Consider the following 24,905-nt stretch of genomic DNA (forward strand, 5'->3'; position numbering starts at 1 on the left):
GCAGGCAAAGGGGCACGGGTGACGGGACGAGATGAGCTGGAGAAGCCAGAAGGAGAGGAAATGCTTGGGCACAGACATAATCACAGCCCTCCCATGCAATTTACTGCTCTGCTCAGCACAGGCCGGGTGCCAGGTCTGCGTGCTGGGGCCGGGCTCCTGCGCCTGCCCGCGCAGCCTTCCCCTCCCAGCACACGTCTCCGCCAGAGGCACCGGGCATCCTAACTCCACCGTGGCCTCCGGCCCTGCCCGCTGGCCCTCGAAGGCCGGTCGCAGGGCAGCGCCCGGGAGAAGCGGCGGCCGGTCCCGGGCCGGGAGGCTGCGGGGGGCCCGGGGCAGCCGGGCCCGGCCCCGGCGCGGGGGCTGCTCGTCCTGGGCTCCGGCAGCCGGGCGCGGCGGGGCTGCAGCGCGGGATGCTCGGCCGGGGGAGCCGGGGCCGGGGGGGCCGGGGCCGGGGCTGGGGCTGGGGGAGCCGGAGCCGGGGCAGCCGGGGCCGCGGCCGGGGAGCCCGGGCGGCCGGTTCCCGCGCGGGGGCCGGGCCGCGGCGGGGCCGGGGGCGGCGAGCTCGGCGCGGAGCCGAATCCTGTGGAGGGGCGGGAGCAGAGCGCAGGCCGGGCTGGCCCCGTGCCATGCAGAGGAGGAGCAGCAAATCCCCGGAGCACATTAAAAAGCGAGGCTTCGCGGCAGCCAGGGGAAGAAAACACCTCCATAGAAGGCAGCGGAGAGGAGCGGCTGCAGCAGCGCCCGCAACGCCGCGCAGGGGCCGCGGCGCCGGGGCGGCCGGACCCAAACTTTCGGGGCAGGGCGGCTCGGCGGCGGCGGATCGCGGGCGGCGGCTCGGCCGGGCCCGGCGGTGGATGAGGCTTTCTCGGCCGGGTCGCTGAGCCTGCAGTCGCCGCAAGATGCCCGCCGCGCTGCCCAGCCTGCTGGCCTGGCTGGCGGTGCTGCTGCTCGGCAGGGCCCGCCCGGCCGACGCCTGCAGCTGCTCGCCCATCCACCCGCAACAGGCTTTCTGCAACGCGGACGTAGGTGAGAGCCCGGCCCCGCGGCCCCCGCTTTGTCCCCGGCCCCCCGCGCCCCGGCTCCACCCCGCCCGCGGCCGCGGCCCGGCCCCCGCTCGCCCCCGGCCCGGGCGCGCAAACTTCCCGGCGGCGGAAGGGGCGGAAAGTTGGTGCGGAGCCGCGGGCCGGGCCGGGCCCCGTGCGCTGCGCTCGGCTCGGCTCGGCTCGGCTCGGCGGCAGCGGCTCGCCCGGGGACCCGCCCGGCGGCGGCGGACTGGAGCCGAGCTCGGCGGCCGGAGCCGCCGCGGGAGCTGCCGGCCGCCCCCGGGGCCCCGCGGCACCTGCCCCGGCGGCGCGGTTCGGTTGGGCTCGGCTCGGCTCGGGGCCGCCGCGGGCCCGGCCCGGGGGTGTGTCGGCCGGAGCGGCCCGCAGGCTGCCTGCCCTCGCTGTCCGTCCGTCCGTCCGGGGCGTGTCCGTCTCCCCGGCGCGTCTCGCCGTCGCGGAGGGACCTCGCGGCCCTGCTGGGCGTCCGCGCCCGGGCGGCATCGCGGGGGCCGCAGCGAGAGCCGCCCCCGGCCCCGGCTCACTCGTGCCCCGCGCTTCGCCCGGGACCGGGCCCGGAGCGCGCCGCGGCCGGCGGGAGGAGCGGGGCCTCGTCCCGGGGCTCGGCTCCCCGCTGCCGCGTCCTTGAGGACAAAAATTAGCCCGGCCTGTTGCAACTTTGATTAAAACAAGATGGTACGTGGCAGCGCGGCGAGCTGACAGCCTCGGGGGAGGCGAGAGCTCTCCTGTTCCTGTGCCGCCTCTCACAAAGCGCCACTTTGCAATAGGCAGCGGCCTTGAGCGCAGAGCCAGCACCCTGCCCGAGAGAGCCAGCAGCGCCGGGCTCGGTCACCTCCCGTCTGTTCCTTATTTCCAGGCATTTCCTTTCCCCCATCCCACTTTGTTCGGCTTGGATGCTGCTGAAAGGGAGGGCTTGGCAGCGCTGGGATCTGGATTCCTCTTTCTATGAATAATGCCCTTATTAAATTTTAACATATTAAACAAACAGGCCAGCCCCAGTTCCTGACGCTCTCCTTCGCAGGGCCGTTCCCAGGCTCAGCTGGAGAGGTAGCATTCCCAAACACTTAGGCAGCCCAAATCTCCGGACAGCCCTGCCCCGTCCCCCGCTGCTGAGCCGGGATGCTCCTTGCGGATTCCCAGGCTCCCCTTGCCCCTTCCAGGCCCCCTCTTGCCTCCTCCTTGCGGAGTTTCTCCTCCGCGCGGGTAAATCCCGCGGCTGGCTGCAGCCTCGCATGCCCTGGCCTTGCCGCTCGGCGTCGCGAGGCCTGTTGGGGATGGGGGGGTTTCCAGGCGGGGGGAGCGCTGCGTTTTCGGAGGTGCCCCTTTAACCCCGCGTCTCCGCACAGCTGGCTCCCCCCACGCAGGGCAGGGGCCTCCTGTCACACTCATCCTCCGGATCCGCTTTCCCGGGCACGCGTGACTCACTCCTGCCCCGTCGCAGGGTGCTGGCTCACGCCGTGACTCAGCTGCTTAGTCACTGTCTGTCTCGGCGGTCCCCATCCGCCGCGGTCCCCACGAGGGCCGGAGCGAGGGCCAGGGCTGCCCCGCGGCAGGTGCCTCTCCGGCCGGCTCCGGCGCCCGTCCCGCCCCGGCAGCGCCGTCTGGGGCTGCGCCGCCCTCGGCGGGAAAGCACCTCCCCGCTCCCAGCCTGCATCCCCTTGGCAGCAAACGTGGATCGTTTTATTTGTCCTGTCTGACCCCAACCAGCCCGGCAGCCCCGGACCCTCGGCAGGGCAGGGTTTACCCTCCCGGGGGGAAAGCAGCAGCCTCCTCTTCCACACAGCATGAGCCCAGGTCCCGCAGCCTCTAATCCTTGGCCTTTTCCGCTCGCTTCTTGCCTTCCCTCAGGACCCTCTCCAGAGCAGGGGGGCTCCTCGGCAGCCCCCTCCCTGGGCAGGCACCCTGCTTTCGGGGCCGTGGCGCCGCCCGCCCCTCCTCTCCGGCCAGGTCTCGCTCCTCCCAGCTGCGGTGCTGGTGGCACCTGCGCAGATGGAGCGTTTGGCCGGCTGGGTTGCTGCTCTGCCGCGCTGCCCTTGGGTGGGCGCTGGAGCAGACAGTGGCCTGGGGGGGCTGGGGGGGGCCTGGGATGCTGCCAGGACCCCCCTGTGTTGGGGTGGCTGGAGCTGCTGCATCCAGGCTGAGCCCTCGCTGGAGATGTCGTAGCATCGAGGTGGTGGATGTCCCACGGTGCCGGGTGTGCCCGGAGAGCCGGGGCGGATGGATGAGCCCCGAGGCTCCCGTTCAGCCTGCTGTGACCAGGGGTTTTGGGAGCACGGCGCAGGGTCCCGGCTCCGCAGAGCTGGGCTCTCGGCGCTGTGCCCGTGCTCCCAGCGCCAGTCTGCTCCCAGCGCCAGTCTACCCTGTGCGCTGCCGGCCCTTGCTCGCGCCCTGTGCCGGCCGACGAGGGCAGCGCTTGGCATCGCTGCATGGTGCTGGGCAGGACACGGTGCTGGGGTGCTCCCGAGCACTGCCGGCTGCCAGCAGGGATGGAGGGAGCCATCCGGGAGCCATCCGGCCTGGCCGCCGGCCAGCGTCACCGCAGCAAGCGGTGCTGAACCCAGAGCCGCGTTTCCAGGCGCAGCTACAGAGAGGGGCACGGCGGGATGTGGCGTGGCCTCTGCCGCGGGGTGCCTGCAGAGCCGGGAGCCGGGTCACTGGCGCTCGGGTGACCAGGAACGAGTGACCTGGCCCCTCCGTGCCCGTGCTTCCCGGGCCGGGAGACGGGGCGGTGGTTTCCCGAGGCTCGGCGGGCTCCGTGTGTGCGGGGCTGCCGTTGGCCCCAGGTGCCGCGGCGCGGGCAGCTGCTCACCGCCGGGTTGGCTCTGCTCGGGCCGCCTGCCCGGGGATGCTCAGCTGCCGGGTGGAGGCACGGCCGGGCCGGGGGCCGCAGCGGACATGACTTCCGCGCCGTTTCCCCTCGGTCCGCCAGCGCCGCGCGGATGCGGAGGGCGAGGAGGCGATGCTGAGCCTCTCCGGGGCACGGCCGCCTCTTTGGCTCTGCACGGCCGCAATGGCGGCTGGGCACGGACTGCGTGCGGGGGGCCAGGGAGGACCCGCAGGGGCTCCCCGCGCCGGGGCTCGTGCTCTGCCGGTGTGCCGTGCCGTGCCATGCCATGCCGTGCCGCTCAGCTTAGCTCGCCCGGCCGGAGGCCTCCCGGCGCGGCAGACGCGGCGGGGCCGTGGGCTGACTGCTCGGGGCCGCCGCTGATTGGGCCCCGCGCTGCAGCCGTCAGCGCGGCGGGGTGACGCAGGCGGCGCGGGGAAGCGCTGAACCTGCGGCAGCAGCCGTGCAGGCCGCCGGGGCCGGCGCGCGGCTGGGCCTGGCGCGTGGCGCTTCCTCCCGCGCATCGCTCGGGGTGGGAGCTGCCGGCTCGGTGCGGGCAGCTGCAGCCCTGAGGGGCCGTGAGCGCCCGGAGCCTGGCGCAGCGCGGTCCCCGCAGCATCCCCTCCCAGCCTTCGCGTGCATCTTGCTCCCCGGGGCTGCAGCACCCTGCTCTGCCCCAGGACTGGGGTTAGGCAGGCGCTGGTGGGGCGGCGGGTGCCCCGCGCCGGCAGGTCCCTGGGGAGCTTCGCTGGCTCCGCCGGCTGCGGTGACCCGGGACGGCCGTCCGGGCCCGCGGCGGGGGCCGAGCAGTGCTGGCAGCCCGCCCCCGCGCCCAGCCCGCTGCCAGCGCCCCGGCGGAGAAGGGCGCTTTGTTCCCCAGCCACTCGGCCTGGGAGCGCTTCCCGCGGCCTGCGGGCACTGGTGTGTCCCAGGCAGCCGGGGGGGGGCTGGCGGGGGCCGTGGGGGCTCAGGGACAGGGTGCCCGGGGGCAGGGCTGCCGGTCGGCGCCCCCCCGGGGGAGGCCCCCCGTGCTGTCCCTTGGGGCAGAGCGGGGGGACGCAGCCGCTTTGCCTCCCGGAGCTGGGGCGGGCGGCACTCAGCGTCCCGGTGCTGCTTCGCCGCATCCCCAACCGCGCGGAGCCCGCGGCTGTGCCGAGGTCGCAGCCTCGCCGTGGCAGCTCGCTGCTCCCAAACCCGCCTCCCTCCATCCCCGGGGGGGCCCGGGGCGGCCGCGTCTCCCTGCGGCATCGCGGCAGCATCTCCCAGCGGGGCACCCGCTGCCGTAGCACCTGCCCGTGGCCGGGACCCGGCGCAGGACCGCAGGGTGCGGAGCCGGGAGATGCCGGTGGCTTTTGTGGCAAGGGGTGACTTTGCCTCCAGCTTCACCCCCGGAGCGGCACCACAGCCCCCCATTTGTGCCCAGCACGGACCTGCCTGCGCGCGGGGCCCTTCCTCACCCGTCCCCGGGCAGGCCTGGCTCACGCGGGCATTGCTTGGGGACCGGTCTGCCGCGGGCTCCCCCAGGACTTTGCGGCCCCCCCACTGCGGGCCGTGGGCCGTGGCCAGCCCGGGTTGGTGGCGATGGCAAGTTTCCACCTCCTCCCGCTCGGCTCCCAGCGAACACCCACCGAGCTCCTCGCCGGCGCGTTTCAGGGCGGTCGGCAGGGCCGAGGGCTGGACGCGCCGCGGAGAGGGTGTGTGTCGCCCGGCCGGGGGGGCTGCTCCGGCGGAGGGGCCACCGTGCTGCCAGGGCCCTGCTGCGGGGCGCCGGGCTTGGAGGGCCAAGAGCTCCGGCGTCCCGGTCGCGACGCAGCCGCGTCCCGGGGCCGTGGGGCAGCAGAGCCATGCAGGGGACGGCTGCACCAGCCGGGCTGCCGGGAAGGGCTCCCGGGCTGCCGGAGTGGATGCAAAGCGGCAGCGGCCGCTTTCCCAGGACCTGGGGAAGTGGCAGCTCCCGGGAGAAGCCAGGCTTGAGCCAAGGGAAGCAGGAGGGAGCCTGGGCAGGCCACAGCGCCGGCCCCGGGGTCTCGCCGTGGGGCTGCCCCCAGCCCGGGACCCCCCGCTGCAGTGAGGGAGCCGGCCCCTCTCCGCGGCCGCTTCCCCGGGGAGAAGAGGTGGCGAGGAGCCGGTGCCGGGCCGCGGCCGGCTGCTGCGGAGCGGTGCTGAGTCAGCGGCAGTGAGGTCGGGAGGGTTGTTATCGAAGGCGCTTGGCACCCGGCCCCACGCCGGAGACCCGGAGCCAGCGGGCGCGGGGGGGCCGGGGCGCTCGGAGGCACGGGTTGCGAGCGGAGACGTGCTTAGGCAGCAGCTTTTGTGCAGTGGCGAGTTACAGGCAAACGCTGGAATTTCTCCCCTTGCAGAGGCAGGAAACCCCCAGCCGGCAGCCCCGGCGCGGGGGCGAGCCCTGCACCCCCCGGGCAGCGGGACCCCCGCGGGTGGCGGACGGGGACAAGGGGACTTGCCGCTTTGCCGGGAGCCGCTACCAGAGCGGTGCGGCGTCTCCGGCGGGGGCTGGCCGCAATTTGCAGCCCCGGGGCGGAGGAGGGTTGTCCCGCCGGGAGGGGTGACCCCAGGGTGCCTCTCGCCCGCCGGGGAGGCAGTTCCCAGCCCTGCCCTGGCCGGCACGCGGCGCCTGGCCGCGGGGCTTTGCCGGGAGCCTTGGGCTCGGCTTGGTGGGAAGCCGGGTCTGTGCCGGTCTCGTGGCCCAACAGCAGGGCCCGGGCTGGAAGGGCCCCGTGGCCGATGCCGGCCTCGGGAGTCCGGAGCTTCCAGGCCAGCCAGGCTCTGCCGAGATTTGGGGAGGTCCGAGGGAGGGTTTCGGAGCCCCCGGAGGGGTTTCCCCCCCCCCAGCCCTGCCTCCGCGTCCCGGGGTGATCTCAGCCTCCGCGTTCCCACCCGGGCTTCCCTCCGCCGGCTCCCGCCGCTCGCCCTGCTCTCCGCTCGGCTTCCTGGCTCGCCGCGAGCAGCTTGGCTGCGCCGCCGGGGTCTTGGCGGGGAGAGCGCCGAGCAGCCGTCCCCTCCACAAAGCCGCACTGTTCAGAACAAATCCGCCTAGAATTGGGCTGCATTTTTGTCAAGTGATTCATCAGCACGTGAATGGAAAAGGCTGGAGCCCACTGAACCAGCAGCCATTCCCCACGCCTGGAGCCGCGGGGCCAGCGGCGGCTCGCCGGGATGCGCGCGGGGAGCGGGGCTCGCGGGGGGGGCTGCGTCCGCGTGGGCACCGCGTCCCGGGTGGGCGAGGGACGGCCGCGTCGCCGCGCTCGCCGGGCAGGGCTCCTCCGGCCGGGGACCGGCCCCGGGGCGCTCCGAGGCGCCCGGCCGGAGCTCTGCAGCGAGCCCAGCGCCGTCCCCCGCCGCGGGCGGCTCTTTCGGGGAAGCCTCCTCCGCGGCCTCTGCCCGTGCTGGGGGCCACCTGCTCCTTTCCAGGGCAAACTTGGCCAGCGCTTGCTGGCGCCCACGTGGTGTTGGGCCGGCGCTGACCTTGAGCGCGGATAGCGCGTCGGCCTGCCCGCCGCTCGCCCCTGCAGTTTGCAGAGGGCATCGGGCTGCCTGCCCGGTCGCGCCGGGCTAAAGGAGGCATCGCCTCTGCCCCGGGGCCGGCGCGCGGGGCGCTGGCGGGTGGCGGGTGCCCCTCGGGGCTGCCCAGCGGGGCCGGGAGCGGAGAGGCATGCCCGCGCCGTGCCCCCGTGCCCCCCGCGCCATGCACGGGACGGCTTTGCAGTGCTGCGAGCCGATAGGGCCCCCCCGCACCCCCCCTCCGCGCCCTGCACGTGGCTGCGGCCGGTGCAACGTGGCCCCGAGGCAGCTGCCGCGTCCCGAGCTGGTGAGTAAGGGTGAGCTGGCTGCCGCCGGCTGCCTGGCCGGGCCTCGCCGGCGCCCGAGGGTCGCTGCCGTGTGCCGAGCGCTCACGTGCCTGCCCGTTTGCACGGCGCTCGGGGCGGGTCCCAAACGGCGGGTCCGGCGCTGCTGCCCAGCACCACGGCCCCGGTGCCGCAGGCGGGCGGCTCGGCAGGGCGAGGAGCCATGTGCGCCCGGGACGGCGGTGCACAGCCCCCGAGCGGGGACCCGGGGGTCCGTCGCCCTCAGCTGCGGTGCTGTGGGCTGCCGGCCGGCGAGCTCGCTGGATCCCCTTCCCCGGCGTGTTTCTCCCCTTCCCCGGCCTTCGGGGTCCCTCCGCTGTTGGCGGGGTGGGAGCATCGCCGTGGGGCTCGCTCGGCACCGCTGCCCTCGGGGGGATGCGGTCCTGCGGAGGCCGCGGCCCCGTCCCCGCGGGCGCAGGGTGCCCGTCCCCGGCGGTGAACCTCCGCGCCGCTCTGCGCCAGCGGGGCAGGTCGCCCCGGCCCTCGGGGGCCGGTTTAATTAATGACAGCAGGACAAATACCGCAGCGCTCCCAGGACACGGCGGGGGGGGGGGTCTGGCTGACCTGCCGAGCCCGGGTGCCGCCTGGACGATGGGCACCGGGAGCCCAGGCAGGGTCCGGCCCGGAGCTGTTTGGGGGCAACCGGCTGGACGGGGGGAAGTGAGCCAGAGCCAGGCCGTCCCGGGGGTGACCCTTCCTTATCCCCCCCTGCTCCGGGGCTGCCCTCCACCTTCCCACGCATGCCAGGCCCTGTGCTTGGGGACAGCGTGTGACAGCCAGCTCCGCAGCGGGTGGCCCGTGCCGGGAGGAGAGGGGGGATTTGCAGCGGTCCAGCCCGGCCGCCCTCGCGCGGGAGACGTGAGTGTCCGAGCAGCCGGCCCCCCCCTGGGATCTGCACCCCCCGAGCACCCGCAGCACCGCCGCGAGCTCCCCGCCTCCCTGTGCCACCCCGCTAACCCCCCGCATCTCCCCTTGCAGTGATCCGAGCAAAGGCCGTCTCTGCGAAAGAGGTGGATTCGGGGAACGATATATATGGGAACCCGATCAAGAGAATCCAGTACGAGATCAAGCAGATCAAGGTACGGGGCGGCGGTGCGGGGCCGGGGCGGCGGTGCGGGTCGGGCAGGGCAGAGCTGCGGGGCAGCAGCAGCAGCAGCGGTCGCTCACTCGTGCTCTTCCGTGCAGATGTTTAAAGGCCCTGACAAGGACATCGAGTTCATTTACACGGCTCCGTCCACGGCGGTGTGCGGCCGGCCGCTGGACACCAGCGGGAAGAAGGAGTATCTCATTGCAGGTGGGCAGGCGCGGAGGGGCCCCGGGGGAGGTCTGCGTGGCCTGGGGAGGCGCCCGCGAGGGGCACGGCAGCTCCCAGGGCGGCGGGGACCCTCCTCTTCCTCCTGCTCGGCACCCACTGCCCCCAGGGCTGCTCTGGCCTCCTCTGGGGCTGCTGCCCCCCGGGGCTGGGCACGCGCTGAGCGGCCGCGTCCGGCCTCCCCCCAGGCAAGTCGGAGGGCAACGGCAAGATGCACATCACGCTCTGCGACCTGGTCTCCACCTGGGACTCGCTGAGCCCCACGCAGAAGAAGAGCCTCAACCAGCGGTACCAGATGGGCTGCGAGTGCAAGGTGAGCGGCTGGCGGCCGGGGTCCGCGCCGGGGTCCATGGCCGGGCTGGGAGCGGGCTCTGCACGGGGTTCACCGTGTCCCGCGTGCGGGAGCCGCCGGGTGTCCCCCCTCCCCCCCCCGGCTCCCCCTCCGCCGGGGCGGCTGGTGACGGTCTCTCCGCGTGCAGATCTCGCGCTGCCTCTCCATCCCCTGCTTCGTCTCCTCCTCGGACGAGTGCCTCTGGACGGACTGGGCCATGGAGAAGAACAACGTGGACGGGCGGCAGGCCAAGCACTACGCCTGCATCAAGAGGAGCGACGGCTCCTGCGCCTGGTACCGCGGCATGGCCCCCCCCAAGCAGGAGTTTCTCGACATCGAGGACCCCTAAGCCGAGCGAGCGCAGTCCAGTAGCCGGTAGAAAAAGCCTGTGAGATGTTAGACTGGTCCACACTGACATCACTACCTGGGGACAGCATGAAAACGCGCCGGCCCGCGCGGGTCCCGGGGCGGCACGGGGACCCGCTCGGCCCCACGACGCAGCCTGCGTCCGCGGCGCTCCGGTTGCTCCCGGCCGGGGCCGAGGCGCTGCCCGGCCGCGTCCAGCCCCGCGCAGCGCCCCAGGCTGCGTAGCAGGTCTACCAGTCCCCTCGCCGCCGCACGCAGCCCCCCCGCACGCTGGCACCCTGCGGCGTCCCCCCCCGGCACCCAGCCCGCGCCGGGGGGCCCTGCGCGTGCAGCAAGACGTGCCCAAGCTCTGCGCCGGGGCGTTGCGCGGCCACACGGCTCCCGTGCAGCTGCCTTGGCCCGGGGAGCAGGCTGACGCGGCCGGGAGCGCCCCGTCCCCGCGCGGGTGCCGGCCCCGTCGCCCCTCCGGGCCGCGGCGGCGGTGGCAGTGGGCTCCCGCGGTGCCCGGCCGCGGCGGCGCGGGGAGGTGGGCGCCCGTCCGGGGAGCGGGTGCCGAAGCCCCTCGCTGCGGGAAGGGGTCGGACCCGCTCAGCGCTCCGATTTCCGGAGCCGGGCTGGGAACTCGGCGCCCCGCGGGGCATCGCGGGCGGCACCGCGGCGGGCGCGGGAAGCGGCGGGGGGGAGTTCCCACGGCCCAGTCGCGAGGTGCTCGCGGCCGTTTGCCCATCAGCCGCGGCCCCGGCAGCGCCCGCGTCCCCGGCGAGCCCTCCCGCGTCCCCGGCGAGCCCTCCCGCGCGCCCCGTCCCCTTTCTCTGAGCCATTTTCACGTCGCAGTGGCACTCGTGCGCGCGGCTGTTGTCCGTCGGCGACACGGCGCCGGCACACGCGCACACGGTCTCGTAAAGCAGATTTGGGAGCGTGTTGGGAATAATCCCTGCGGACCCACTTCAGGGGCGTTTTCATGCTGTGCATCCCTGTGAGGTTTCTAGATGTCGTACTGGACCAGTCTGGGCAATTTCAACATATTAAAGAAAAAATAAAAAAGAAAGGAAAAAAGAACCCAACCTCTAATCAATCCCATGTAAGACTCCTGTTTGCTTCCTGTATGGTTATATCATATGTGACATTTACTCCTGTCTCTGCTGGTAGCCTCTCTCTGAGTTTAATATTTCCATTTGTTTTGCCATCGGCTGTATCATTCCCGTGCTGTAATTTTTTTTATTTCCTCGTTAGGTGTTAGAATTGCACTTATTTTTGTAAAGGGTTTCTGCGTTGGGCGCTTCCAACACAAAGCGGGAAGACTGTGAGCGAATCCGCGGAGGGTTGACTCCTCCGGCGCTTCCTACTAGCAGGTTAGTTGGTGTCCGCCTCCCCCGCCGCCGCCCGGCCCGGCCCCGCGCAGAGCCGCCGCGGAGCTGTTGCTCTTTCTCTGGAAAGGATATGAAGGATTCTGGATTGGCTTTTTTAATTTATATATCTCTGGTTCTTGGCTCCGCTCGCTTCCTTCCTGACTCCGTTCCCTTCTCCGTGCAAGCAACTTAAAACGTTAAAAAAAAAAAAAAAGAAAGAAAAGAAAAAAAGTTTACATTATAGTTATTTTCAAATCTTTGCTTGATGAGTATTAAAGTAAGAAGTATCTAACTTGCTGCCATAATTTAAAGCTTTGGGGGGGGGGTCGTTTGGGGTTTTTGAGCAATATGTTTTTGCTGGAATCTGAAGTCTGAGACCTTCTTGTGCTGGAAACACATGAAAGTTGTTGAATAATGACAAGCAGACTGTGCATGTCTCTGATGCTTTGTATAATTCATACGTGGACATTCAGTCTTTGGACAATAAACTGTATTATCGAACCAAACGCCAGCCGTTGCCTGTGACCCCCGCGGGGAAATCGCCCCAAGCGCGGCGCGAGGCTGCGGTCGCCGCGGCTCTTCCACCGCGCCGGCGAGGTGCGCGTGGCCGGCCTGGCCGCAGGCAGCCCCGGGGCGGGCTGGGGCACGGGCACCGGCCGGGGACGGCACCGCGGGAAGCCTCCGGCAAGCGGCCGACCGGGATCCCAGCAGGGCCGTGCAAGGGGGCCGGTGCACAGGGATCCCAGCAGGGCCGGTGCACGGGGATCCCGAGGGAGCCGTGCAAGGGGGCCGGTGCACGGGGGTCCCGGCAGGGCCGTGCAAGGGGGCTGGTGCACGGGGATCCCAGCAGGGCCGGTGCACGGGGATCCCGAGGGAGCCGTGCAAGGGGGCCGGTGCACGGGGGTCCCGGCAGGGCCGTGCAAGGGGGCTGGTGCACGGGGATCCCAGCAGGGCCGGTGCACGGGGATCCCGAGGGAGCCGTGCAAGGGGGCCGGTGCACGGGGGTCCCGGCAGGGCCTAGTGGGCTGGTGCACGGGGGTCCCAGCAGGGCCGGTGCACGGGGGTCCCGAGGGAGCCGTGCAAGGGGGCCGGTGTGCACGGGGGTCCCGAGGGAGCCGTGCAAGGGGGCCGGTGCACGGGGGTCCCGGCAGGGCCTAGTGGGCTGGTGCACGAGGGTCCCAGCAGGGCCGGTGTGCACGGGGGTCCCGAGGGAGCCGTGCAAGGGGGCTGGTGTGCACGGGGGTCCCCATGGGGCCGTGCAAGGGGGCCGGTGCACGGGGGTCCCGGGGGACGCGCGCACGGGGACGCGCGCTGGGCGCGGCGGCGGGACTAGCGCGCGGGCGGGAAGGTGGGCGGAGCCCAGGTGACGCAACGGGGGGGCGGGCGAATACGTCACAGAAGGGGATGGGGTCATAATTCGTCCCGCCCCTTAAGAGGGAGCGGGGGAAGCGGCCAACCGAGGTGTCGGCAGCGTCCACACCCCATCGCGCCCGTCCCTCCGCATCCCCGTGCGGCATCGCGCCCGTCCCTCCGCATCCCCGTGCGGCATCGCGCCCGTCCCGTGCGGTCCTGGTGAGGCTGCGCAAGGCGGCTGGTGCACGGGGGTCCTGGCAGGGCCGTGCACGGGGGCTGGTGCACAAGGGTCCCCGTGGGGCTGTGCAGGGGGCTGGCGCACGGGGGTCCTGGCAGGGCCTAGTAGGACAGTGCACGGGGATCCCAGCAGGACTGGTGCACAGGGGTCCCGGCAGGGCCGTGCAAGGTGGCCAGTGCACGGGGGTCCCCATGGGGCCGTGCAAGGGGGCTGGTGCACAGGGGTCCTGGCAGGGCCTAGTGGGCTGGTGCACGAGCATCTCAAGGGAACCGTGCAAGGGGGCCAGTGCACGGGGGTCCCCATGGGGCCGTGCAAGGGGGCTGGTGCACAGGGGTCCCCATGGGGCCGTGCAAGGGGGCCGGTGCACGGGGGTCCCGGCAGGCCTAGTGGCACAGTGCACAGGGGTCCCAAGGGCGCTGTGCAGAGGGGCTGGTGCACGGGCCTGGCAGGGCCTAGCGGGCCGGCGCACGGGGGTCCCCATGGGGCTGTGCAAGGGGGCTGATGCACGGGGGTCCCCATGGGGCCGTGCAAGGGGGCTGGTGCACAGGGGTCCTGGCAGGGCCTAGTGGGCTGGTGCACGAGCATCTCAAGGGAACCGTGCAAGGGGGCCAGTGCACGGGGGTCCCCATGGGGCCGTGCAAGGGGGCCGGTGCGCGGGGGTCCCGGCAGGCCTAGTGGCACGGTGCACAGGGGTCCCAAGGGCGCTGTGCAGAGGGGCTGGTGCACGGGCCCGGCAGGGCCTAGCGGGCCGGCACACGGGGGTCCCCATGGGGCTGTGCAAGGGGGCTGGTGCACGGGGGTCCCGGCAGGCCTAGTGGCACGGTGCACAGGGGTCCCAAGGGCGCTGTGCAGAGGGGCTGGTGCACGGGCCCGGCAGGGCCCAGCGGGCCGGCGCACGGGGGTCCCGGGGGAGCCGCGCACGGGGACGCGCGCTGGGCGCGGTGTCAGGGCTGGTGCAGGGGGCTCCACCCGCCACGCGCAGGCGCGGGACGCGCCCCGAGCCCCGCCCCCGAGCGCGCGGGCGGGGAGGTGGGCGGAGCCCAGGTGACGTAACGGGGACAGGTGGCGCGTCAGCGGAAGGGGGCGTGACCATAACTCGCCCCGCCCCTTAAAGGGGAGGAGCGCGCCGGCGCAGAAGGGTTTTGTGTCGGCGGCAGCCGGTCGCGCGCCTCCCCTTTAAGGCGGCGACACGTGTGCGCGGCGGCGGCGGAGCCCCGGATGGTGAGTGCGGCCGCGCCGGGGGGGGCGGGGGCGGGGGCGGGAGCGGGGCGGCGGGGGCCCGCCGGGACCGGGCTGGGGACCGGGCCGGGCCGGGGGGGAGCGGGGCGGCGGCGCTGGGCCCGGCGGCGCTCAAGGTCGCGGGGCGGCGGCGCACGTGGCGGGGCCGGGCCGGGGCGGGCGGCGGGGCCGGGGCCGGGGCCGGGCAGCCGCTGGCCCCCCCCGCCCGGCGCGGCCCCGGTCTCACGCGGCGCGCGGGGGGCGGCAGCGCGGCGCCATGCCGCTGGTGGAGCGGCTGCGGGAGGCGCTGAAGGCCGGGCGCCGCGAGCCCGCCGAGGACGGGGAGCTGGGCCGGCTGCTGGCCGCCTCGGCCAGGAAGGTGCTGCTGCAGCGCATCGAGTTCGCGCCGGCCACCAGGAGCCTCGGCGGCCGCCCCGAGCTGCTGCGCGACAAGTACGTGCTGCTGAACGGCGCCGGGCGCCCCGAGGAGCGGCCCCCCGGCAGGCAGGGTAGGTGCGGCCGGGCCGGGCGGGGCGGGGGGCGGGGGGCCGGGGGCCGGGCGGGGCCCTCACGGCGGCTCGCCCGCAGGCGGCGCGGGGGACGGCGTGCCGGCGCCGCAGAAGGTGCTGTTCCCCGGCGAGCGGCTCTCGGTGAAGTGGGAGCGGGTGCAGCGCGTCGGCGCCGGGCTCCACAACCTGGGCAACACCTGCTTCCTCAACGCCACGCTGCAGTGCCTCACCTACACGCCGCCGCTCGCCAACTACCTGCTCTCCCGGGAGCACGGCCGCGCCTGTGAGTGGGGCTCTGCCCGCGGGCGGGAGGGGCCGGGGCGGGGGCAGCGCTCGGGCATCCCCTTCCCTGCCGCCGAGCATCTCCGGCCGCGTGCGGCCGTTGCACCCAGCGCGCCGGTGTCCGGATGCACCGTTTCCTGCCCGTTTCCCTCCCGATGGATCGTCCCCGTGTGTAGCTCCTTCTCCCCGTCCGTAGGGACGTTTGCAGGCCTCCCGCCTGTGGAGAGCCTTGTCTCCCGTGGCAGCAGCTCGGAGCGGGGACGGCAGCCCAGCGGGCTCTCCGGCCTCCCGGGGGCTGAGCCGGCAGATCCCCGCTTTGCTGCCGGGGCGGTGCACGAGGGTCAGCGCAGAGGGCTGGGGAGCGGGCAGAGCCCCAGCGCGGGATGTCCTGCCTCTGGGTGCTGTGAAGGGGGGTGAGCCGGGGTCCTGGCGGGCAGCGCTGCGAGCCCGGGGGGCTCGTGGCCCCGTCCGTGGGGCTCTGGCAGTGTCGGCCTGCAGCCGCAGCCCGTGCTCTCCTCCACTGAGTTACCTGTGGCCTGTTCCCCAGCTAAGTGGACGCTGGCTTGTCCATAGCGGGGACTTACTCTGTGCCTTGTGACCTGGGCTGTGCAAGTCAGAGCAGCGTGAGCTGCTCCGTAGGTACCTGGGCTGCCCCTCTGCGCTGCATCCTCTGCTCTTGTCCCCAGTGCCGTACAGCAGCACAGAGTTCCTGGAAAAACCAAGCATGGCTGTGCTGGGTTAGCCAAAGAGCTCCCTCTGCCCATGCTGCCTTCATCTCCCCTAGGTTTGTCCCCAACGTCCTCTCTTCTCCCCTCCGCTGCAGGTCACCAAGGAGGCTTTTGCATGATGTGCGTTATGCAGAATCACATGATCCAGGCTTTTGCCAACAGCGGCAATGCGATCAAGCCCGTGTCCTTCATCCGAGACCTCAAGAGTAAGGATGGCTCCCCTCTCCTCTCGAGGCAGCGCCTGGGTGCCGTGACTAACGCACCGGGCTGAACCTTTGACGCTGGGGCACGTCCTGCCCTTGGGAGATGACTCACTGGATTCCCTGTGCTGCTCGGGGCTGGGCTGGTGACTTCACGGCCGGTGCTGAGGCTTGTCCCGCGGCCAGCACCCGCCCGGCATCTGGTTTGGGGTGACGGGGCCTGCGCCCTGGAGCTCCTGCCCGCGGGAGGGAGGGGTGTCTGCACCTGCCGCAGCCAGTGCTGAGGCCGTGGCTGACTCTCCTCTCTCCTCGCGTCAGAGATTGCCCGACACTTCCGCTTTGGCAGCCAGGAGGACGCGCACGAGTTCCTGCGCTACACCATTGACGCCATGCAGAAGGCCTGCCTGAATGGCTGCACCAAGTATGTGGGGCCCCTGCCAGGCTCTCTCTGCTCTTCCCCCTTTTGTCCCCTTGCTGGCCCCCCAGCCCCCTGCGTCCACGGGAGGGGACTGTTCGAATGTGTGCCACGTCGGGCTGACCTGAGGGAAGCACCGGCTCCATGGCCTTGGGTGCAGGACCCAACATCTGCCTGCTCCTCTGTAACGGAGCTCTGAGCTGGTGTCTGCCTTCCCTTGACTGCTGTGCTCCAGCATGGCTGCGGCCTTGTCCCCAAATGCTGAGACGATTACGAATTTGGATCTTGTCCCAATTGCTGAGCAATCCAGGCATGTTTTTAGCAGTTGTACCCTGGTTTTGTGGCTGTGGGTGAGCTCTGGTGTCCCTGGGAGCCTGCCTCTCCTCTGCCTTGAGCATTCAGCTGTGAGCTCCAGCTAGGAGTAGCTGCTCCTTCTAGATGAAAGGTGCATGTCAGGGAGTCTGATGCCACCTCTTGATCTCTGATGCCAGGAGAATCAGAGTGGCAAATGAATTATAGCTTTCCAGCGTCTCTGCAGCAGGTGTGCTTGGGAAGAAAAACACATAGGGTGCAATACTGTAGTGCATAGGCAGAGAGCTGCAGTCCCTGGATCCATCTCAACCTACACATGTCCCTTTGGGTTGCTGTGGTTCCTCCTTCGGTAGCTAGCCCGGAGCACCCGGGAGACAGGCGATCGGCCTCCTCTGCGTGGTGGCGGCCCCTGCTTAGTGTCACAGCCCAAGGCCTGGTCCTCTGCAGGTTGCAGAGGGACAGTGTGAGATCCGGTGCTTCTGTCTCTAGGTTGGATCGCCAGACCCAGGCAACGACTCTGGTTCACCAGATCTTTGGTGGCTACCTGCGGTCCCGAGGTAAGTGTGGGCTGCAAACTCTCTTTGGCTCCTGGTTCCTGGGTCTCTGACTTCAGGAGCTCAGCTGGTAGTACTCTGAGAGCCTTGTACTAAAAAAATCTTTTGGGAAAATTGCTAAGCATGTGTAAATTATCTGGAGCTGCAGTTCTTCGCAGTTGCAGCTCTTATGGGTCTGACCCCTCTTGTGACAGTGCAAAAAGCTATTGGCTGTGAGTTCTGGGCTCACTGTCATCTCATGAAGAAACCAATGTTTGCAACTATCTAGCAGCACTTTCATTCCCAGTGTAAAAGAGGGGAATTGCTAGCTCTTCCCCTTGTCAGGCTGTGAATGCACGGCCAAGATCTTGGTGCCGATGCTCTGGGACCCAAACCGGGGAGAGGAGGAACGTTCCAGCTGCCTCCTGGTGTGATGGGATGGGAGTAAAGCAGCGGAAATGGTGGGAGTGGATACTCTGTGCCAGGGTGTGCTCATTGCTGTGTCTGTTGCAGTGAAATGTTCGGTGTGCAAGAGTGTCTCGGACACCTATGACCCTTACCTGGACGTGGCGCTGGAGATCAGGGTACTTCTGCAGGGTTCGGGATGGGAGAGGTCAAGAGCTCTGCTCTTGCCAGGGGATGTTTCTGCAACACTGCTATTGCTGTTTCAAGGCTTTGTAAACTGCCGGTGTCAAGGAACAATGCAGGCAAGAGAGAAGCAGCTTCTGTTGCCGTGCTGTCTCCTCTTTGTCTGGCGGAGCAGTGCCCGCTGCCTGCATGTGGGCCATGACTGCTCCAACGAAGCCCTTGGTGTCAGTGGGCCACTTGTCCTTGGCCAGCTGTCCCTCTCCACCAGCTTGCGGCATGCTGGCGAGCACGCAGCTGGCATCGGGCTTACGGGTCTGATGTGGCCTGTGGCCCTGTCCTCCTGCTCCGCAGCGTGTCTCTTGGGGCCAGCATCCGGGCAGGGAGCCGGCTGTGCTGCGAGCAGCCCGCGTGTGCCCTGACCTCTCCTGTCTTTGCAGCAAGCCGCGAACATAGTGCGAGCGCTGGAGCTGTTCGTGAAGTCGGATGTGCTGAGCGGGGAGAACGCCTACATGTGTGCCAAGTGAGTGCCTGGGGCTGCACGTGGGAAGGGGCTCGTGGGCGCGCGGAAGCACGCGGAAAGCCTGCCGTGACGTGGAGGGGCTGCTGTGCCCGTCCACTGCTGCCCTAGCAGAACCGTGGGATGTGGGGCTAGGGAAGCCTGCGCGGAAGCCTTCCCCTCTTGCTCTTCAGCTCACTCCTCCACTCGTGGAGAGGGTCAGGGCCAGCAAACATGGTCATGCGTGAGCAGGTGCCCTGGAGTGGTGCCTGGTGTCAGCACAGTCGCTTCCGCGGGGATCGCCCCTTGGCCAGGGCTGGCAGTGATCTGGGTGGTGTAGTGGCATGAGCTCTTTCCATGCAGATGCAAGAAGAAGGTGCCAGCTAGCAAACGCTTCACCATTCACCGGGCCTCCAACGTCCTCACGCTCTCGCTGAAGCGCTTCGCCAACTTCAGTGGAGGCAAGATCACAAAGGTGAGTGAGTGCTCAGCAGCCCAAAGCTGGGGCTGCCCCTTGCTCAAAACACTGCTGTCCAGAGCAGGGTGGGGAGTGGTCCTGCGCAAGCTCTGCAGTCATTCACCAGCTGTGCTGTGGGGCCGCAGTGACTTGCAGTGGGAGTGTGTCTCATCCCAGCATCTTTCTCACTGATCTCTTCAGCCTGGGGAGAGGCTGCGTGCCCCTTGCTGGGAAGATGGGACTTGTAGGACAGCTGGAGCTGCCTCTGCTCTAGCAAGTAAATCAGATTCTGTGCAGGCGCTTGAGATATCCTGTCTCTGCAGGACGTGGGGTACCCGGAGTTCCTGAACATCCGTCCTTATATGTCCCAGAATAACGGGGACCCTGTCATGTACGGGCTCTATGCGGTGCTGGTGCACTCGGGCTACAGCTGCCACGCGGGACACTACTACTGCTACGTGAAGGTGAGGCCGCGGGGTGCTCTGGTCGCAGCCCTCTCTGGGCTGGGAGCCGATGGGCGCGCATGGGTCCCTGCAGTGCACGGAAAGGAAAGGAAAGCGCTTAGATGCGGGTGCTGTGGAGCTGTAGGCAGGGGATGACAGCCTGTGCCCCTGCAGGAAGTGTGGTCTTCTGGTGCACAGTCCCATTTCTTCCCCTTGGCTGCCTGTGGGCTCTGGGGAGAGGAGCTCTGCTGAAAGCAGATGCTCCTGCAGCTCCCTAGCTGTCCTTCAGACCGGGAGGATTTCTGGACAGAGCCTGACCACATACTGTTTTCCTTCCTCAGGCCAGTAACGGGCAGTGGTATCAAATGAACGATTCCCTGGTCCATTCCAGCAACATCAAAGTGGTCCTCAACCAGCAGGCCTACGTGCTGTTCTACTTGAGGTGAGAGGTGCCCTGCATCGTTGTCCCCCTCTGCCTGCTGCTCTTCAGCATGTCGGGTTTCGGGATAGGGTTGGTAGCACGTGCCTGGAGGTGGGAAGGAAGCTTGGCCCAAGGAACCCCAGTGCTTGTCTGCGTGCCCTGGCTGGGAGGAGGGTTGCTGGGGGAGAGGTCTGGCCCCTTGTCATGGTTTTGCTGTAGATCAGGGGGACAGCAGCTTGTCCGAGTTTGTCTCCTGTTTCTTCTGTGTATCTCTGACAAGACCTGGCCTTCCAGTTGCTCAAATTCTCCCAGTTAATACGTGCATTTCTTTGCCTTCCCCAGGATCCCCAGCGCCAGGAAGAGCTCTGAAGGGCCCATTGCCAAAGCTGCCTCCAGCCTGCCTGGCCGTGCTGGTGTCTCTGATCACAGCAAGAAAACTGTGACCAATGGGCCCACGACTTCGCCACTGATGGGTCGGGTGAGTCTCTTGGCCAATGCTTCTGAGAAGTCTGGATTGCTGCCCCTCTGCTCGCCAAGGGGAGATGGGCTGTAGCCTCATAAAGGGAGATCCGTTGGGTGCAGTGGGAAGGAGAATGGTCTGCTGGAAGGATCCTGCTGCGCCATGCATTCCATGCAGGTCGTGGGGAAGGGGAGGAGAGCTGGTGTTCTGTCCCGCTCAGCTCGCTGACTGCTCTCCTGGATGAACTTCTCTTTCCTTTGTCTAGCGACCAGACACGCCGCAAGGGAAGAAGCTGCAGGGGCCGGAGGAGATAGGAGTCCCCGTGGCCCGGAGCGCGTTCGGGACTGCGCCGAAGCTGCAGAATGGAACCGCTCAGCCAAAGCTGCCCGCTGGGTCCCCTTCACCCAAGCTGGCCACCAAATCCATTCACACAGCGGCAGCGCTTCCAGATGACGTAGCCCGGAAGCCCAAGAAGCCGCTCTCCTCCCCTCAGCAGCCTCTTCCGCCCAGAGCAGTTCAGGGCTTCTGTGATGCCAACAGTGCAAGCGGGGCCAAAGCTGAGCTCCCCCGGCAGCGCTCCTGGGAGGGCAAGGAGCTGCCCACCTCACCCCGGCTGCTGCAACGGCCCGCGCCCAGCCAGGAGCCCCGGGGCGGAGGGGGGAGCGCCGAGACCCCGGAGAGGGTCTCCTGCAGCAGCAGCTCTGCTAGCCCAGCGCACGGCAGAGCGGGAGAGCCGGCCAAAGCGTCTCAGAAGGCCAAGAACGGAGCCAGCGGCCTCTGCATCTCTCAGGAAACGGACTATGGCGCAGACCTCCCTGCTGACCACGACACCAGTCCGGCTGGCCCTGAAGACTCCAAGCTGGCAAAGTCGAAATCTTCCTTATTGAGCAACCCAGCTTTGGAACTGAGCAGCACCATGTCACCGCCACCGGCCAAGAAACCGGCACTGTCTGCCAAAAAGGTAAGTCTGGGCTTCTCCCCCGAGATTTCACTGGGTGCCTCGTGTCCTCTCAGGATGTGCTCGTGCTCCGGGGCAGGTGCAGTGACAGTGCCGGGTATCTTCCTGTGCCAGCGGTGGGCTGCGAGGGCCCCTCGACCGCGAGGTTGTGGCAGAGTCCTGCCCTCCCTCTGGGCAGGGGTGTGGGGTCAGAGCCCTGCTGCTGGTCACCCTCCCTCTTGCTCCCAGGGCTGTTTGCATCCCTGAGTGATGCAGGACACGTGGCTCTTGCTTTCCCGCTCAGGACTCTGAGTGTTTGCTGTGCCAGTCCCTGCGGGGGGGGGGGGTCGCTAGCCTTTTCAGTGTAGCGCAGGCCACAGCCATGCAGCGCGTGTCCCCTCGGGTGAGTGGGAGGGGGTGAGCTGTAGCAGGAAAATTGCGGCATTGCTGCTCTTCCCAGCCGGGGGGGTGTGGGAATCCCGCACGTGGTGTGGGACTGGCCTTCCGGGCGCTGCCACGCAGCTGCGGAGCCAGGTCTGCCCCAGGACTGTGCTCTAGGACTTCTGTTCTTTAAACTTCCTTCCTTCCTTTTTTCCTTTGTGCTTCTAACTGAAAACACTTCTGATTCTTCTTCTACCATCCCCACTTCCCTCTCCCCCTCTGTGTCTGTTCCCCTCCCCATTCTCTGGGCTCCCCTTTTTATTTTCTCCTCTTGGCTCACGGAAACCTCTTTCTTTAGACCACCAAGTTTTTATTTATGTCGATAACTGCAGGGCAGCACCCCGCGGAAGGCGAGCGGAAGTGACCGCCGCGCACAACCTCACCCACAATCTGCCGACCACACCTACCCCACGACCACCACCCACCCCGACTCCACCTCTCCCTGGCCTTTCGGCAAGCCCAGGTAAGCGGCACGAGTAGCTCCGAGGCTCCCGCGCTGCAGCAAAGCTGGTAGCAGCCCTGGTGCAGTCCATGAGGCAGCTGTCCGGCATCGCAGCTGGCTCAGGGGGATGACTTGATCAGCCGGTTCTCCTTTTCCCCTGGGCTGGCAGGGAGGGCTTCCTCTGGATCCCAGAGGCAGTGCAGTCCCCCCGACTGTGGACAGGGGGTGGGGAGGATGCTGTGCAGGGTCTGACCCTGTTCTAACGTCCCATGGGATCAGGGGGCACCAGCCTGGTCCAGATGCCGTTCTGGCAGGGTGGTGACTGGATTCGGGGGGGGCAGTTCAGTGCCTGCTGGGCAAGGTCTCCTGGATGACCGGCTGGGCTGGGCTGGCACCGCACCAGGAGGTAACATGCTCTGCTGGCAGCACCTGGACCCCGGCGTCTGGGCCGGTCTCCTGGGGCTCTGTTCTGTGAAATGCTTCATGCTCTGTGAGCAGCCCCTCTCTGTCCTGCCCTTCCTGGTCTTCTTGCTGTGCAGCAGCAGCATTTGTTCTTTCCCCATCTGGCGTGGGGAGCGTGTGGTGCTTTGCATCGCTGGCATGGGGCAGATGCGGGGCCACTGCATGTGCCTGCAGCCGCTGCCCTAAGAGCAGGCTCTGACACTGATTTCCTGGCTGCCTGGCTGAGATGGTACCAGCTGGGTGCTGCGGTCATGCCCTGCGGGATGGGGAGGAAGAGAAGGGACTCCCACCCCTCGTCTGGCCTTCAGATCATGTCAGCCTCTTTTCCTGTCCTCCAGGCTGCCCTCATCTGCTCTCAAACCGCCAAATCCCGAAAAGCCTGCCTTCAGCTTCATCCTCGACTCAGCCCCTCGGCTCCCAGCCACCCCCCTGACCAACGGCTCCACTCCCTGCTCTTCGCACCACCTTTCTCCCTACAGCCGGGAGAAGGGGCCCGGCCAGGTCATCCCTGGTTCCTCCAAAAAGAAGCAGCGAAAGCAACATCGTGAAGCCGAGGGTAGCCCACGTGCTCTGGCTGTGAATGGCAAGGATGAACTCTCCAGCCCCCCAAGGAAGAGGAAGCATCTGGCTCAGGAGGGCTCGGTGTCCCCTGCAGGGAAGGGGACAGCAGTCAAAGCTCCCAGCGGTGGCAGGGAGGGGCTGGGCAGTCAGGATCCGGAGAGCAGGCCCAAGCAGCAAGCACTGGACCCCAGCCGTTTCCCCAGCACGGAGCCCATCTCCCCCCTCAAGAAGAGAAAGAAAAAGAGGAGAGCACAGGAGACAGAAGAGCGCAGCTTTGGGGTGCTGCCCTCGGGCAGGTGAGGGGCCAGGCGGGCACTCGAGTGCCTGAACAGCTTGGTTGTGTGAAGTCGGGCTGCCCTCGGGGTGCTGAGCTGGGTCTGCGGTCAGCTGGCTCCTGTCTCTGGCGGGACAGGCCTTGCTCCAGCAGGCAGCGATGCCGGCCGAAGCGCTGGCGTGCTGGAGGTCTCACCCGTCCCCTTGGCTCTGCTGCCCTCCCCGTGTGCAGCGCGGCAGGGATGCTGCTGGGCTGTGGCTTTCCCTGGGCCCTTCCCACAGAGACCGGGTGCCTTGCATTGCCCCGTCACGAGGTCAGACTCCAGCCTGCCTCTGGTCTGCCTGGGCCAAGTTAACCCCTGCTGATTTCTCTAGCTTCAGGAGAGCTGAAACGGAGCCCTGGAGGGCAAAGCAGCAGCCGAGCTCGGACACCGGGGCCGGAGAGAGCGAGCACCGGAAGCGCAAGCGGAGGGAAAGCCTCAGCAGCCCAGCTGCGGAGCAGCCCGCTGCGAACGGCTCCCATGCCGGAGACGGCGCTCCAGGTACGGCGCGGCACCTCCCTGCCCCGGTGCTCCCCCCCGCCGCACGGCCCCTGCTGCTGCCAGGCCGCTCGTCTGCCTGCGGAGCCAGCCGGAGCACCGGCGTCCGGGTCCTGCGGCTGCCAGTCCCCCAAATTACCTGTCGGTGCCTGTCTCCTCGACCCCTGCCCTCAGCCACTCTTCTGCAAGCCCCGCGTGGTGTTTCTGGCATCGCAGGAGCATTGCCGGGCTGAGCTCTGGGTGAGGGTGTCTGCGTCTCCGAGCTCACGGCCATGGGCCCCTCTCTGGGGGGGAAGATCCACCCCCAGTCCCACTGCCTAGCACAGGCCAGTTTGCCCAGACGCCCTGTGCCATTGGTCTGGGCTTGGAGCTTAAAGATCTCTTTTGATGCCTGACAGTATCTCGGGATGAGATCCCTTTAGGGGATTGCACAGCAGGGAAAATCCCTCTGCTCCCTCCAACTTGTCCTCACCCGCTCCCGTTTCTGCAGTGGCAACGTGTGGCTGGGACAGCCAGGCCAAAGACGGGTACAAGCACTGCTCGACTGCCCTGAGCCCAGAGCCCGGACACGGGAGCCAGGAAGAGTCCAACGTGGTGGAGGAACTGCTCAGGAACTCCTTGGACAAGGCTTACGGAAAACAAGGTAACGCCCGCCGGGGTGGGCGAGCAGGCTGGCGGGATGATGCTCCCCGCTGCCCTGAGCCCCGACATGGGGCAGAGCCTCCCCAGAGGCACCGGCCAAGGGGCTCTTGGAGGTGCTGTGGAATCGCAGACTCCAGCAGCCTTTCTAGCCTGGGTTTGTGGGTCCTGCTCAGCCGGGGGGTGGTGGAACAGGAATATGGAGGAGGGGCACTGCCCCGTGGTCTCTGCTGATGACTCTGCTCTGTAGTTTTGACCTGGGACGGTGAGATCTCGGCTGTCAGCCAGGACGCTGTTCGGGACGCAACTTGGGCCCGCAATGAGACGGTCATTGATGAATGGGACGAGGAGTTTGACAGGGGAAGGGTGAGTGCTGGCTGCGTTCAGGGATCGGACTGGCAGGGGAGGGCAGGGAGTGCTTGGTTTCCTGACCCTGAGAGTCCTCCTGCCTCCGCACAGGTGAAAAAGTGTAAAAAGCTGAAGCGGGAGCGGAGGAGACATTTCAACACTTTCCAGCAGCTGCAGAGCAAGCGCAGCTTCTGGTCTGTGACGCATCCTGCCAAGGTGGCCAGTCTGAGCTACCGGCTCTGAGGGTGAGTGGCCCCACAGGGGCTGGGAGGAGGGCAGGAATGTTTTCTGGGTGCTAATGCTGCTCCTTCCATCCCAGGGGAAAGGGCTGCATCCTGCGGTCAGCAGCGAGTGGAGCAGTCCTGGGTCGAGGACCATGCGAGGAGCGGTGTTCCTTGGAGCGGTGTTCCTTGGAGCCATATACTGTGCCAGGCCTGAGCCGCGTGGTTGGAGTGTTTGAAGCCTTTTGTGTTCCCCTCTTTGGGAACGCTATCCTCGCCGACC

General features: G+C 68.5%; 2 protein-coding genes across 2 annotated transcripts; both read left to right on the forward strand.

Annotated features, from left to right (window-relative positions):
* Window positions 1–611: 611 nt before the first annotated feature.
* TIMP2 (TIMP metallopeptidase inhibitor 2) lies at window positions 612–11,612 on the forward strand. The gene is made up of 5 exons (XM_064522881.1): window positions 612–1,026; window positions 8,727–8,827; window positions 8,934–9,042; window positions 9,249–9,373; window positions 9,540–11,612. The coding sequence occupies exons 1-5, from the start codon at window positions 900–902 to the stop codon at window positions 9,738–9,740; spliced, it is 663 nt and encodes a 220-aa protein (XP_064378951.1). The 5' UTR covers window positions 612–899; the 3' UTR covers window positions 9,741–11,612.
* Window positions 11,613–13,811: 2,199 nt separating this feature from the next.
* Window positions 13,812–24,839, forward strand: USP36 (ubiquitin specific peptidase 36). Its single transcript, XM_064522883.1, has 20 exons — window positions 13,812–13,918; window positions 14,184–14,424; window positions 14,504–14,707; window positions 15,530–15,640; window positions 15,953–16,055; window positions 16,851–16,918; window positions 17,408–17,478; window positions 17,920–18,002; window positions 18,342–18,453; window positions 18,759–18,899; window positions 19,220–19,320; window positions 19,642–19,777; window positions 20,025–20,720; window positions 21,470–21,600; window positions 22,380–22,898; window positions 23,251–23,417; window positions 23,905–24,057; window positions 24,304–24,419; window positions 24,513–24,646; window positions 24,721–24,839. Exons 1-19 carry the CDS (start codon window positions 13,916–13,918, stop codon window positions 24,642–24,644), a joined length of 3,288 nt encoding a protein of 1,095 aa, XP_064378953.1. The 5' UTR covers window positions 13,812–13,915; the 3' UTR covers window positions 24,645–24,646; window positions 24,721–24,839.
* The last annotated feature ends 66 nt before the right edge of the window (window positions 24,840–24,905 follow it).

The sequence above is a fragment of the Dromaius novaehollandiae genome, chromosome 18 (genome assembly GCF_036370855.1).
Source record: "Dromaius novaehollandiae isolate bDroNov1 chromosome 18, bDroNov1.hap1, whole genome shotgun sequence".
Classification (NCBI taxonomy): domain Eukaryota; kingdom Metazoa; phylum Chordata; class Aves; order Casuariiformes; family Dromaiidae; genus Dromaius; species Dromaius novaehollandiae.